Raw genomic sequence first — 15,994 nt, forward strand, 5'->3', positions numbered from 1 at the left:
GATGGCACAGTGACGCGGGCAAGTTATGCTTAATGAGGCAAGAAACAAAGCAGCTCTGCCAAAGACCCTGCGGCAGTGGATTGCCCAATATCTCCATGAGGGTTTCATGGAGATCTCTGAAGCAGATTCCCATGAAGTCAGGGAGTCAATCAACACCTTGTTTCGCCACTCTGACTAGGCATGTGGTGGTATATGCATCATACAAAGACACGCCTGCTTTCTGCAACCCTCCTGCCCCCAACAACTCACTTCAGCGATTCCCAAAATCAAAGCCACTTACCAGGGGCCTCCTCTCCTGTTTGTGCTTCGCCAAGCTCTGACAGCTGTGACCGGCTAATCTCCTCCAGGGTAGAGAAGTGCTCCTGGCTGCATGCATCTCTGACCTCCGAATCGTCCTCTGTCTCTGGGTCTCCCTCTCCTTCCACATCCTCGTCCAAGATTTCCTCCTCCTGCTCGGTCCACTCTTGACTTGCACACGAGCCACTGATGTATCCACAGTGGCCTTCGCAGTGGAGGTGGAGTTGCCACTGACTACTGTGTCCAGCTCTTTATAGAACTGGCAGCTCATGGGCTCAGCACTGAACCGGCAGTTTGCCTCCCGCGCCTTGTGGTAGGTGTTCCGCAGCTCCTTCACTTTGACCCTGCACTGCAGTGTGTCCCAGTCATGGCCCCTTTCTGTCATGTATCATGAAATCTGTCTGTAGGTATCATAATTCCTACAGCTGGAGAGCAGCTGGGACTGGACAGCCTCTTCTCCCCAAATGCTGATGAGGTCCAGCAGCTCGGCATTGCTCCAAGTGGGGGATCGTCTGGTGTGTGGAGCAGGCATGGTCGTCTAGAAAGATGCGCTGAGACCACTGTACACGCGTCATAAATATAAAGGGAAGGGTAAACACCTTTAAAATCCCTCCTGGCCAGAGGAAAAACCCTTTCACCTGTAAAGGGTTAAGAAGCTAGGATAACCTCGCTGCACCTGACCAAAATGACCAATGAGGAGACAAGATATTTTCAAAGCTGGAGGGGGGAGAAACAAAGGGTCTGGGTCTGTCTGTGTGATGCTTTTGCCGGGGACAGAACAGGAACGGAGTCTTAGAACTTAGTAAGTAATCTAGCTAGAGATGCGTTAGATTGATTTCTTTAAATGGCTGAGAAAATAAGCTATGCTGCAGGGAATGGATATTCCTGTTTTTGTGTCTTTTTGTAACTTAAGGTTTTGCTTAGAGGGATTCTCTACGTTTTGAATCTAATTACCTATTTACCATCCTGACTTTACAGAGGTCTTTTTTTACTTTTTCTTCTATTAAAATTCTTCTTTTAAGGAACTGAATGCTTTTTTTCATTGTTCTTAAGATCCAAAGGTTTGGGTCTGTGGTCACCTGTGCAAATTAGTGAGGTTTTTTAACAAGCCTTCCCCAGGAAGGGGGGTGCAAGGTTTTGGTGAGGATTTTGGAGGGAAAGATGTTTCCAAACGGCTCTTTCCTAATAAAAAACCCGGTTAGTCATTTGGTGGTGGCAGTGAAAGTCCAAGGGCAAAAGGTAAAATAGTTTGTACCTTGGGGAAGTTTTAACCTAAGCTGGTAAAAGTAAGCTTAGGAGATTTTCATGCAGGTCCCTACATCTGTACCCTAGAGTTCAGAGTGGGGAAGGAACCTTGACTACATGTCATCCAGCAAACAGGAAGGGGGCTTTCAAAATTCCCAAGAAATTTAGAGGTGGGGATCATGGTTGGTCACCTGAGGGCAGGGCAGTAGAGTTCAAACCGATGGCCAGAGAGGCAAGAACAGGCATTGTGGGACACCTCCTGGAGGCCAATCGCAGTGCCATAATTGACCAGCGTGTCTACACCGGCACCTCAGCGCTGTACCCCTCTCATCGTGTACACCGCTGCAACTGTGCAGTTTCTGCGCACTGAGTGGCTTGGCAGTGTGTACACGTCGGGAGTTACACCATAGAAAGCTGCTTTACTGCGCAGAAACTTGCCAGTGTAGACAAGGCCTTTGTAAGACAACTCCAAACAAATTGTGACCATGTGAAGATTATATTATACTTTTTAATTAATCTTTTAGGATTATCATATATCCTTCTTGTATCATGTGTAGCTTGAACAACTGCTAACTTTATTGCATCTTTTAAAATATGGAACAATCAGAATTTGTGGGAGACTGATCCTAGTGATGCACTGGATTCAGCCAGTATTCTGATTTTTATAAAAAAAAGAAAAGGAGTACTTGTGGCACCTTAGAGACTAACAAATTTATTAGAGCATAAGCTTTCGTGAGCTACAGCTCACGAAGTGATGACTCCGATGAAGTGAGCTGTAGCTCACGAAAGCTTATGCTCTAATAAATTTGTTAGTCTCTAAGGTGCCACAAGTACTCCTTTTCTTTTTGCGAATACAGACTAACACGGCTGCTACTCTAAAATCTGATTTTTATGTTTACTTGAACCAGAAATTGTTTGCTCATCCGATTCTAGTAGTTTTAGCTTAAGTGATGTTTTGCTAACTGGTGGAGTTAAGACAACTAATTTTTGCACAGCAGTTCAGGTACAGTTTTTAGGGTGAGCAGTTTAGCTGGAGATTTTTGCCCTAGGGTTACCTGTGTTTAACCTGTGCTGGTGTTGCTTTTGCTGCCTTATCCATCCTTGCTCAAGGCAATAGTATGAACTACATGCATATTGTAAATAAATGCAGACTAGGAAAAAATAGGATTTTTAGCCATTCATTTCTCTCCCATGAATGATCTAATGCATTCTTGTTGTCCAAATGTTTCCTAACCATTTGGGATCTGGGGTGGTTGTGCTTAGATGCGGAGTCTCCAAAAGGCTAACTTAGCCCTTTTCCAAAACCAAGTCCTGATGTAGAAAAAGCATGGAGTGCTATTTCAAATAAAATCTGTGCCAGATTCCTAGTTTATTATGCATTTTTACTACTTCAGATAAAAAAGTTAATTACCCCTCTTCAACATTCCCTCAAGGAAGAGACAAGCAGACTTCTAATTCTCCGGCAGAGAGTTTACTGCAGCAAATTCAGAAAATGTGAGAGTAAAGAGGACGCTACTTATCTGAAACTCTGTTTGTGTTCATAGTGATTGAGTTATATTGCTAATAGGGATCAAATTACATACTTAACAGAGCAAATGACATTCTTTACTGACAAACTATTATCAAGAGATCAAATCACACATTTTCAGAGGAAGTTGCATGCATCAATGCCTGAACTGCATGAAAAGCATTTCTCCTACATGCTTCACTGATCAAGCTGCATGCACTTTTTCAGCTATTGTACACTTTGCACCTTGCAGTGAAACTTGCATTCTTTAGTAAAGGTTTATTTTTTTAGCTAAGTGGATTCAAATTACACGGTATCAGATCACATATTGTGCCATTTGTATGCTTTGTTTTACTTTTGTACTGCTTATTACTCTCTATATACAGTACTAAGTTTCTCATGCAGCTCCACATCCTGGCCTATAACTCCTGCCAGGGATAATACATGCCACTACACATTATAAAATGTACCTGCTTGGTCCCAGTTTGTTTGTTTGGATTTTTATAAGCCCCAAAGAGCTCTCATCCAGTGTTTGGGGCACTCCTGACAATTTTTTAAAAATATATTAAATACATAAGTTCATCAATACCCCTAGATCAGATCAAAATAAACCAGCAACAACGTACTTAGAATAATAGTTCATGGTAGTTAAAATCCTTCTTGAGTAGACCTATGGATGTGTTATACCAATAAAATAAAAACCAGCAGGATCTTATTAAAGGGGAAAAGGCAAAATGCCACATTTATTGTGAATACAGAAAGAATCATAGTAAGCAGTTAGTTATAGCTATAACATTCCATTCAATTTCATATTTATTCACACAATCATTCATACACACACACACACACACACACACAGATTCTGCAAGGTTGTTATCATAGTTACTAGCCTTAGAGTTGCTCATGCCAAGCCACTGGCCAGGTGGCCTGGACATGAGGAGGGAGCAGGGCCTTGTCAGATGCTCATCTGATGCTCCTGGAAGTTGGTTTGCAGAATCAGACCCCAAAGTTCTCACTTTCTAGAGTCCATTTTTATAGGAATTTATTCCTATGCCAGTCTGTGGGAATCGCTTCATCATGCTGTTGCTGAATCAATCAGCAGATGGCACATCCCTGATGGCTCCATGCTGCCAGATGTTATCTTGTTCTTTGGTTCTCCCATTCCTGAGGCTGTTGGGTGGATTCCAGTCTGCCCTCTGGGGGTCCTCTGGTTATTTCCACTTGACGCCTTCTTCAGCGGATGGACACTGGATTCTTAGGCTGGCACCTCCCTGATCATTCAGTTATTATCCACACCAAGCATCCATCCACATACATCCTCTACCTCTATTTTAATCACAATGGTTAACAAAGCAAGACGAATACAACGAAAGGGCGGGGAGTCTCTGGGTGCTGTTTCTGTTGTTACAGAGTATTGCTTTGAGTTTCTCTCTGTGTGAGTAGTTGTTGTTACAAAGAATTGCTTTGAGAACAGACTCTGCCTTAGAATGAACTAATGCAATTAGCAGCTTGCAAGTTTCACACAGAGAGGAAGAGAAACCTCGTACCAAAAACCAAGAGACCTCTTAATTAGTAATACCCGGGAATTTAAACTATGGGGAATCAAACTCATTTGTGATTTTAATATAGAACTTCTTTAATATGATCCAACAGATGGAATACTGTACATCCATTTAAAGGTATCAGTAAGTATGCAAGTGTCACCATATTCTTAAGCAGTCTCACCTACATGCCTGCTCATACTTTTTAATCTCTTCTGCATTAAGCAGCTTGTTCATTTCCATATCCTCTCCAGAGAGCACCACATTGATATGTGAGTGGCTCTGTCAGATTTTGTTACAAGCAAACTCAGTTCATGAAGCACTCTTTATCCCTTCCAGTTGCTGCAAAACATCCTTTCAGCAGCTCGGGTAAGATTGGATTCTGGGCTTTAATATTCAAAAGCTGTGAAGGCCCTCAGAATGTTAACAAACGAATTCTGCCTGTTGGGCTGTTTCCTAAAGATAGCATGGGCAAGCACCATTCTGTTTCTCTGAGCTTCTAGTACCCTACATCCCAATCATGTCTTTGAGGTCTCCTTATTTCCTATTATCCCTGAAATCTAGATTCTGAACAGGTGCTTCTAGGGCTTTCTGACACACTGCACCCCATCAGAAGCTCTCTCCTTTGGTTACTCAGGGAAACACGGTTGGGTTGTGTTCTTGCTTGTTTAAACACAGCCTGGGCTAGAGATTCTTATTTCTCCTTTACTGCTAAATCTTATAGATACTGAAATGGAGTCCTAAGTGCACTGGAACTTCCATGCAGAGTGCAAGGCTGCCATAAATCGTATGGTGAACCTGATGTTGTATGCCAGCTATCTTTATCTCTCTATATATTACTTTGACTGTGATGATGTGCTCCTGAGGCATGTAACCAGGTTCCTGAAAGAGCAGTCCCCATGAGCCAGAGGGAGCATACAGAGAAGTTCTTGACATAGCAGAACAAGTGAGGGGAGGTGCATTGTCCTGCAAGACATCAAGAAGTCAGAGAAGTATGAATGGAGGAGCAGGCTGGAGGCCCTGCCATTGGAGAAGACTATGAACCAGGTCCTACTGGACCTGCATGAACTGATTACAGAGAAAAATTACTTCCAGCTGTATGACTTCCTGGAGTCTAAATATCTGGATGAGCAAGTAAAGGCCAGCAAGTAGTAGGGAGACTACTTCAGGAAACTGAAGCACCTGGGAGAGTCCCAGGATGGCATGGGGGAGGAGTACCTGTTTGACAAGCATAGCTGAACTACACCCTGAAGGCTCTGTATCAATGACCATTCAAGAGCTGGGAATATATATAGATAAAAAAAAATTCAACTCAGCAAAGCTTTCTTCATGGTTTTTAAAAGTCAAATTTGGGGATTGGATGGGTCATGGGATTAGCCTTTCATGTCTAGGTCACTGATTCAAGAGTCCCAATGTGGTAAACACTGAAAGCTATTTGATGGCCTATTTCAATGAGTTGATTACTTCAGTCCAGCCCTAAGAGGAAAAGTCTCCATGTAACCAAAATTATGGTCAGAACTGACACCCTTGTCCACAGAATGAGGAGAAAAGCCAAGGACTGGGTGAGGAGAGAAAGTGATGGTCCCTAAGGGTTAGGCTTGGGGCATAATGGCAGCGCAGGGTAGAGAAACTTTTACTGCTGCTGCCTATTGTGTCCCTGTTCTCTAAATTAAGGTGGGTTTAGTCAGAGTTATCAACTGGGCTTCTTTCACAAACTCTAAATTCTCTTTAAAAAACAGACCATTCAAATTACATTTTAAAGTATGGTGTTTTATCTATTCTGAGAAGTTTGAAAGGGTAGGAATATTGTTCTCCTAACCACTTGGGAAACACGCAGCATTCCCTGTGTTTCTAATGGAGCGGAAACTAACCTAATTCTATGTACATTTACCTTCTTATAAGTGTCCCTGTATATTGATGACACCAGGAACATACTCAGCTCTAGGAGTAATGAGTTACGTGTCTTCTTCATTGTTTTCAGTATCTCATCCATACCTTTATCCCTTGTCACCATAATTCCATTTCCTTAAAGCTCCTGTGCCCGCAAGGGCCGGTGGGGGAGACACCAGCGAAAGGAGGACACTCAGGCCTCAGAATAGTAACCTATGCTTTATTGAAGGAAGGAAGGAAGAACTTACGCTCCAATCTGCACGGGGAGCCCCTAGGATACGCGGAGGGGCTGCAGGGGACTCTGGCCATTTGGGACAGCTGACCAGGCAGGACTCTGCCGGGGGGGAGTCCTCTGCGGCGCTATATTCTCCACGCTTATCTCGGGGTTACATGGGGTCAACAGCTGGTTACATTCTTCTTATATGTATGATTTATGCTTATTACATAAACTAACTTGTTTACAGGCAAAAATAGGTGGAGCTATGCTACAATATCTTTTGGCAGGGTCTGTCGGACCAAGTTCATTGAAACTGCCTGCATCCTGCGCTTACATCCAGTCACGTACTCAGTCCACCACTTAGCTCCTCGCAACCTTGCCCCTACAGCTCCTTATTTCCCCCAAAATGATCCCTATTCCTCTTCCTAAAAAGTAAACATATACACTTGATTTTTTCTGCACTTGCTAGCTACCATTCTTTCTCTAGCTTATTACTGAGTAGAGTACAAAGTTTTAATCACATCCTAAATGTGGGTGACTTAAAAAACTGATGAGTAAGAATTGAAGATGATAAAAAAAAATATTTCATAGAAATTTTTGAAGCTGCTTACATTTTGCAGGATTTGACAGTGTCCACTTTTCTAGTGTTTTCAAATTTCTCCATATTTTTTACAAAAATGTGTATTGTATTTTTTCCAATTTTTAAAAATAATTTAACATTTTTCCAAGAACTGTATTTTCTTACTGAAAATTGGGTTTTTGATAAATGAAAAACTTCAAAAATAATTTTGGTAAAAATTGCAGTAAAACAAAAGTCAGTATTCCTGGACAATGTTGATAATATTGGCAATTTTTAAATTAAAAAATATATTTTTAAAAAGCTATGTGGGGGGAGAGGAACTTTTCAAGCACAAAATTTTGACCCCACTCTAGTGAGAAGCCAAATGTCTCATGGAAACATGCATACACAAATATCCTCCTTCCTCTGCAGGAGAGAGTAACACACAGAGTACAATTTATCTATCTCCATTGCCATAAAAAGAGAGACTGTAAAATATTGTTGACAAATTCATTCCCAGTGAGGGAATCTGCTTCGACCCCTCAGGAAGCAATAAGAATTAGGGAGGCCTGGATAATGCCTTGCAGTTTACATTATTCCAGTTAAAGATTTTTCATTACCTTCTCCTGCTCCTAGCTAATGATTTTGGAAACACACTTGGAAAACAGCTGCCAGAAACAGGGGAAGGGCGCTGGTTACGAGGCATTATTCAAGGAGAGGTATAAACCAGACTCTTGGTTCTGTGCATTTCAACACAACTGGGTCAGAAGCACCAACTTCTGTTCAGCTCCTGACCAGGGATAGGTTTCAGAGTAGCAGCCATGTTAGTCTGTATTCTCAAAAAGAAAAGGAGTACTTGTGGCACCTTGGAGACTAACAAATTTATTAGAGCATAAGCTTTCGTGAGCTGTAGCTCACGAAAGCTTATGCTCTAATAAATTTGTTAGTCTCCAAGGTGCCACAAGTACTCCTTTTCTTTTTGACCAGGGATAGTTTGCTCCTCATCTGATCAATTGGTTGCGTCTCTGTGGCAACCCTGGCCAGGAGGAGCATGAGAAATATCCCAGTGACACTTAACCAGAGAGTGATGTGAAATTAATCTCATATGTCTCTACTGCACATGTGCACAACTGAGTCTTCCTCTCTCAGGTAGGTTCTCCCATGTTCTGCCCTGCCATGAAAAGAAAACTGTCAGCTAGTTTAGACCCAGACCTAGCTTGTGTGTTTCAAACAAACAAACAAACAAAAAAGAACTTAGTACTAAAAGTATCTGTGTATTTGGTTTTAGATCTCATCAATAAAAAAACAAGGAATTGCCAACAAGAAGTGGGCTGAATCTTTCTTCCTCTCTCACACACTCACTCTGCATAAGAACAACTTGTGGTAGTAGTAAAAATTTATACTATGGCAGCACCCAATGGTGTCATTTGTGATTGAGGACCCATTGTGTTTGAAGCTGTACAAACACAGCTGGGAGACAATCCCTGGATAGTTTACGAAGAGAACCATAAAGATGTGCATATCTAAATTTAGGAACTGTTCCATGTAATTACCCCCCTCATATTTGTTACCCTCACTATGTGCCATTCTAAAATTAGATTTTAAGCTCCTTGGGGCAGAGAATTTGTTTTCTACTTGTTCTATAAAGTGTCTAGAACACTTTTGGGTGCTGTGAAAATAATTACAATCCCAGGATTTTGTTTGGATGTAAAGTTTTCCAGGTTGTTTTTGCAACCTAAAAATTTCAGCTGTGGGAACCTGAATCTGGCCTGACAAGCACTCAGAACTATGTACTTAAACTCTCAGAAGTAATTTATAGTTTTGAGTGTGTAAGGAATACAAGATCAGAAATGTAGATAGTAGCAAGCATTTGTGGTTCTCTGTTTCATTCTTTGGACCAGTGTAGAATAGTGATCTCCACAAAGACCTCCCAAGGTGCCAGTAAAGTTTGGTTCTCAAAACATTTTGTGGGCCACCAAAGAGGATGCAGTGGATCAGAGGTGGTTCTTAGGCCACTGTTTGAGAACTGCTGTTACACACTGCCATATGTTTTAAAGCAAATCTCATCACTGATTTTAGCAGGGAATTTATTGGACTTAAACACTCATTCCACTTTACGGCCTTTTAGTCTGATCCTGGAGCCTTTACTGGTACGAGTAGGCAGGGCTGCTGGATGGAGGAACTAAAACATCTATGTTTGATTGCCCGCTCTGCCGCTGATTTACTATGCAACCCCGGAAAAGATGATTCTTCTCACTGTGCCTCAGTTTTCCATCTTGAAAATGGGGATAATAATCCATAGCTACTTTTGGAATGCGATTTGAGCTTTGAGGATGGCAAGTGCCATGTAAGCGTTAAGTGCTGTTTATTATTATTATTATTATTATTATTGAGTATGTCTGTAGTCTGAGTGAGGTGCCAGGCAGATGGCGGCCCTTAAGTTGTCAGCTCTTCAGGCCACACACCTCCCCGCATCAAGGATGAGATTACAAACTCTGCCCATGTGAACTGCCACAGCGACACGCGGCTCACGGTAGCCTGGGCAGATAATCAAACCGTGAGGGTGGGTTCCCGCGCTGCTGGGCTTCCCCCGGGGGGGCGCGAACGTGCCCGTGGGCTCTGCCGGCTCCTCCGCGAGCGGAGGAAAGAAGTAAGCGGCGGGGACCTGCCTCTCCACCTGCGACGCCAAGAGCGGTCGTGCCCCGCGGCGCATGCTGCTGATCCGTGACCCTCCCTCTCCTTTCTCGCCCAGGAAGGAAGCGGACTGGAAGGAGCCCGTGAAAGCGAGGCGGGGCTGAGAGGCGAACAAGGGCCAGGACGGGGCGGGCTTGACGCCGGGGGTGTGTTTGTACCATATCACACGTTCCCGCCTCCCGCGCGCGCGCGCGCGGGCGGAGCGGAGGCCGCCGGGGTGAGCCGGGCAGGGGCAGCAGGGGGCGCTGGCCGGAGGCTGGCGGCTGGCTTCGCTCCTGGCCTGGCGTTGCGGCCATGAGCAGGAAGCCGCAGCCCGGCCCTTATCAGCGGGCCGCAGGCGGGGTTGGGCCCGGGGCCCTGCGCTCCGGCTCCATGGGTGGTGGGGGGCAGCGGCTGTAGGGCGCCTCCTTCTCCTGCGCCGCGCGGCAGGGCCGGGAAACAGCGGCAGCAGCGGCGAGGCCTCCCCGGCCCCATGGCGGGCTACGCTCCCCGCCTGCCCCTGCTGCTGCGGAGGCTGCCGCCGCCCTGGGCTCGGGCCGCCCGGCTCCCCCCGAGCGGCGCCCGGCTCCTGCTGCTCTCGGCCGGCAGGTGCGGGGCCCCAGCCGAGCCCGGCCCCATGCGCCTCCACCGCGGCGGCGGCGGCCCCCGCTTCGCGTCCTCCCGGGGGGCCGGGGCGGCGGCAGCCGGGGAACCCGAGCGGAGGAGCGGCCCCCGGGGAAGCGGGGGAGACTCGGAGGTGAAGAGGCTGCTGGCCCTGGCGCGGCCCGAGCGCTGGAGACTGACAGGTACCTGCCCCCGCCCCCCAGCCCAGTGAGCGTTACCTGACCCACCAGCCGCAGCGCCCTGCCCTTGCTGTCACCCAGGCCAAGCCCTCTGGGACACCAGCACCCCTTGGCAAAGGGCCCCCTGATCTTCGCAAACCGCTGTCACCGCAGACCCGACAGACTCACTGCACCCCACACGTGTCTTACAGGGCGCTTACCCACAAAGAGGGATGTGGGAGGGATCTAGGCAAGGCTGGTAACTTGTCGAGAGGGATTCAGAGTAGCAGCCGTGTTAGTCTGTATCCGCAAAAAGAAAAGGAGGACTCGCGGCACCTTAGAGACTAACACATTTATTGGAGCATAAGCTTTCGTGAGCTACAGCTCACTTCATCGGATGCTGTAGCTCACGAAAGCTTATGCTCTAATAAATGTGTTAGTCTCTAAGGTGCCACGAGTCCTCCTTTTCTTTTTGTCAAGAGGGAGAATCTTTGTGAGACGTGAGCATGGGTAATATTGAAGGAATAACGTATTTACCTTAAAAGTCTGTTTCGTAGACTTAGAGTAGAAATTAGTCACAAGGAGATACTGTGTCTCAGTGATGGCCCTTTGGGGCAAGGGGGATTTGTCACCCTGCATAACCTGGCTGGTGATGCAATGCAAGGCTCAACTGAAGACTTTGAATGGGACACACCATCAGAGGCAATGGCAAACAATCAAAACGCTTTAAAGGTAAAAAAGACACATTACAACAGGACTGGGGTTCACCCTGTTTGCAAGTAGAAACAAAAGGCTGTCCATTTACTGAGGAAACCCCTTGTGAAATAGGGCTGCTTTCATGAATGTTTGGATCCTGGTGTTTGGGAAACTAGCCAACTACAAACAGACTGAATTTTGGCCCCGGGGGTGGGGGAGAACATACTTTATGAGATAAGAAAGGTAACTCTTGATAAGTGTAGGCCCAGGTTCACGTTTTATGATTTTGTTTTATATTGCAATCATTTGTTTCCATCACTCTTGTTTCTAGTTAAATTCTCATTCTTAAATAAACTGTCTTCTGATTTATTGTAAGTGCTTACAAAGTGTTGTGTGGTTTAAAGGAGCAGTGGTTTAAGGTAAAACTAGTAAGCTGGGGTACACTGCACTTTTGGGCGCAGAGGATCTGCGATTTCTGTGAGAAGGCAATGTCCGGCTGGATATCACAGAGGAACAATTCAAAGGGACTCTGGGATTGGAGTTCACCTATTAACCTGCAAGGCGAAGTTAGGGTTGACAAAGCCCAAAAGAGAGTGCTTGAGTGACTGAAAGGCTGGCGGTGTAATGAGCTGGCACCCAGACAAGGAAGACTCCCTCTCACTGCAGGTAGGGAATAACAAGATGACTCAGAGTCTTGGGTACCCCAAAACTCATCACACTCAGCATCATGCCCCAGGCTGTCTAATGCCTCAATTGCTAAATGGGGTCTATCATATCTGTCTTTACTTGAGGACTCACTATTAATCTACAAACCACAAGCATGATATGCGATAACAATTTATAATAATTTAATGTGTAATTATAATATTTTATTTAACGGACATAAGAAAATTAATCTACCAATGCTTGCATCTGAACTAATTCTGCGCTGTAAAAAAAATGTTGCTGAAAAGTAGTTAGTGTATATGCTCCTTTTTTGTTATGAGAGCACACTAAAAGAGCATGTCTTGTTTAGCAAAACAGAGACTGAGAGGATATAACTTTCCTCTGTAAGTACATTGGGGTTAAACACCAGGAAAGGAGAGGAACTGTTTAAGGAACCCTTTAAGGTAAAGGACAATGTTGGCAAAGGAACAAAAATAAATTGGGTATAAACAGGCAATGAATAAACTTCATTAGAAATTAGAAGGTTTCTAACTAGTAGAAGAGTGAGGTTCTGGAACAGCCTTCTAATAGAAGTATTGGGGGCTAACAACCTAATTACTGTTGAGATGGGGCATGACAAATTTATGATCAGGATTATATGACCATGTAGCCTGTGATAGCAGGGGGATTGGATTTGATAATCCATTTATATAGCCTATTTTCTTTTGTGAGATACCAAAATAATTAATCTAGCTTAAAATTAAAAGATGACATTTCAGTTAGTTAAAATACTCATTTAAAATCACTAAAATGACAAATGCAAAACTAGAACATTGCTTTTTAAAATTTTGCTGTTTGGAGGCTTGAGGGAAGTGGATTTGCTTAACATTTAGATTTTTTTGTTTTGGTTTGGTTTTTTACATCTTCCCAACTGACACCTTTAATGCCAGATTTTGGCCTGAAGCAAATTTTTTTTTTACTGCCAAGTTATAAGTAGTTGGCATCCTTTCGTCTGTGAGAGACAGTGGGAATTGCAGCCTGTGATGTAGATGGTTTGCATTGTCTCCTGTGACTGAATAGTCCAGTCCAAGATTTGCATGATCTTTGGCAGTTATTGCAAATGTATGTGTCTTGGTTGGGAGCTGCTTGCTTCCTACAGGCTCTTTACTTTTCAAGCTGTAGGAGCTAGCTTCTGTCGTGGACTTTGATGCCCTGATGGAGATGATGGCGCCACTTGTTACAATCACTTGCAAAGGTTTCCCATCGATTAGGATCCATTCCAAATTCCTTCATATCTTGCTTGCAAGTGTCTTTAAAGCTAAGCTTGGGACGTCCTATTGATCTTGTTCCCTCTGATAGCTCCCCATATAATATATCCTTAGGTATGCATCCATCTTTCAACCTACTCAGGGTAGTCCAGCCAGTGCAGTCGTCTTTGCTTTAGCAGGGCTGAAACACTTGGTAAATTTGCCCTTTAAAGAATCTCAGCGTTGGTGACTTTATCTTGCCATTTGGTGTTGAATATGCGGCGTAAATGGCGTAGGTGGAAACTGTTTAACCTTTTCTCCTGATAAGTATAAGTTGTCCATGTTTCCCCGTACATGAGAATGCTGAGGACACAAGCTTGATATGCTATCATTTTGGTCTTAATGGTAAGTTTTGAGTTGTTCCATGCTCTTTTAGTTAGTCTGCTAAAGGTGGTGGCAGCCTTTCCAATGCGAACATTTAGTTCTTCATCCAGTGAGAGGTTGGTGGTCACTGTAGAACCAAAGTAGCTGAACTTTTGGACCACATCTATCTGGTTTGCAATTAGGGTGATTGAAGGATCTCGTGGAACCTTCTGTCCTAATGCAACCATTTTCTTAATGCTGATGGTGAGAGCAAATGCCAGACAAACACTTGAAAGGTGGTCCATGAGTTCTTGTTGTAGATCTTCATTGTGGGTTAGGAGGGCAGCAGCATCGGCGAACAGTAGTTCCCTGATTAGCACCTGCCAACCTGTAAACACCTGAAAAACATGAATAATGAAAACACCTGCAGGCTTTTAATTACAGTAGAAGTAGCAACTACTGTTGTAGATGCCTCTGTAAGGGGAACATTTCCTGTGGTGTTTTTCTTTTTGTTCATAACATTTTTTTAAATAAAAAGCAACCAGGGTTTGCAACTATCTTGTTACTACTGTGTGTTGGGAAATTGACCGTCAAAGACTTTTTTCCTTGGTAGTACTTTTACTTTTACCTGAGGGCTTGTCTACACTTACATTTTATAGCACTCTAAGTTGCTGGCTCGGGGTGTGAAAAATCACCTCCCTGAGCACAGCAAGTCTGAGCGCTTTAAAGCACTAGTGTAGACAGGCTCCGAGTGCTGGGAGCCGCCCTCCGAGCACTCTGAGCTAATCCCCTCATGGAGGTGGATTACTAGGAGTGCTGGGAGAGCTCATTTTGTAAATGAGTTTCAATAGTTCATGGATTAGGGACCTAATCTTATGGGATTTCAGGGGCTTCTGTATAGATTATTTAGGTTAATCTTTCTGTCTACCCAATGGGACTCAGTGCTCAGTCTAGAAGATACCATCAGAGATGCTTAGTTTTGCAGTTCTCAAACTGTGGATTTGTGTCTGCAGAGATAACATGCTTTGTTAACAGCAAAAATGTTTTAAAATAAATAAATTAATGTATAGAGGTGAGAAATAACAATCTCAACCCTATTCCCTCTGCAAATTTGTGTACACAGAGTCAATCCCTTACCTCTCTCTAAAAGTGCAGAGTTTCAAAAAGTTCAATGAATAGAAGATTGTTGGGGGCGGAATAGATCTGAACAAGGAGAAGAAGTCTGGAGATAAATGTGGGAAGGGGTGGGACAGGCAGTAGAAACAGAAGTGAAACTGATTCAGCAGCATATTCCAGAAGTCTTGAGGTCTTTCTGAGTGTAGCCTTCATTGATTTGAGATCTACCATACCATTCTCTCACTAGAAGAGAAAACCTATAATGGCAGCAGGCCGTAAAAGAGACCCAGTTTGGGAATAAGAACCATTCAAGAAATATATGTTTGCTGATGATGTTTTAAAGAGAGTCACCCCAGTGAACTGGTGGAAGTCACTTAAGCACTTGGATTCAGAGACTGTTGAAGTGATAATCTCACTTTTAACAGCAGTAGCTTCTTCTGCCGGTGTAGAAAGAATATTTTCTTCCTTTGGACTAATTCATTCCAGATGGAGAAATCGTTTGAGACCTGAAAAAGCAGGAAAGCTTGTTTTTCTTTTCTAGATTATGAACAAACAGAAAAATGAAAGTGAATATGACTGAGTTAGCTGCAGAAGCCAATATTTTAAGTTTCTCATGTTGACCTCGCTGACATAGTCGATTTAATTTTTTTTAAATATTTCATTTAACTATTTTAGTTAAAAACAATTTTAACAAAAACAAACCTGATTTTAAAAAACGTGAATGTTTAACTAAATTCAAAAATTCATATGCTTGTTTTGTTAAAATATGATATGTTTGCTGTTGAAGAAAAAAATCCAGAATATATAATGTTGTTTTAGTTAAATAAAACAATATAAATGTCTGTCTAGTGATGTTCTCCTCCTGCTACAGTATGGCAAGAAAATCCTCCAAATATTAATGATTAACCTGTTGAATTGGAGATGGTTCACCTCCCAATGACTTCATAAATATTTGCTTAAATTATCTTTAGTAAATGAAATAACCAAACAATCATTCATTTTCTGATATAACTGTAAAATTAATTTGAAAAGTTTTCAAAATAAATCACTTAAAAATGTATAGTATTTACCTTCTAAAAATGAAACCTACATCTATCTCTGAGTTGTGAAGAATATGTATTAAGGTTATAACAATCAACAAGAATGCACTTTTATGTAGAAATCCATGATTAAATTGAGCCTTCCTGACTAGTGATTTAAATCATGGTTTAAATCA

General features: G+C 43.3%; 1 protein-coding gene and 1 pseudogene across 3 annotated transcripts in view; both read left to right on the forward strand.

Moving 5' to 3' along the window:
- The first annotated feature begins 5,322 nt into the window (after positions 1–5,322).
- Positions 5,323–6,263, forward strand: LOC119853207 (annotated as a pseudogene).
- Positions 6,264–10,238: 3,975 nt separating this feature from the next.
- Positions 10,239–15,994, forward strand: part of ABCB10 (ATP binding cassette subfamily B member 10) — a 36,540-nt gene continuing 30,784 nt past the window's right edge. Inside the window, exon 1 of one of the 3 annotated variants that reach the window (XM_043511353.1) lies at positions 10,239–10,735. In XM_043511353.1, the coding sequence (XP_043367288.1) occupies positions 10,423–10,735 (313 nt within the window). In that variant the 5' untranslated portion in view covers positions 10,239–10,422. Of the gene's footprint in view, positions 10,736–11,227; positions 11,444–15,994 lie in introns of those variants that run through there. The other 2 variants (XM_038394535.2, XM_038394536.2) reach the window with 2 other exon arrangements.

Source organism: Dermochelys coriacea, chromosome 3, assembly GCF_009764565.3.
Source record: "Dermochelys coriacea isolate rDerCor1 chromosome 3, rDerCor1.pri.v4, whole genome shotgun sequence".
Taxonomy (NCBI): Eukaryota; Metazoa; Chordata; order Testudines; family Dermochelyidae; genus Dermochelys; species Dermochelys coriacea.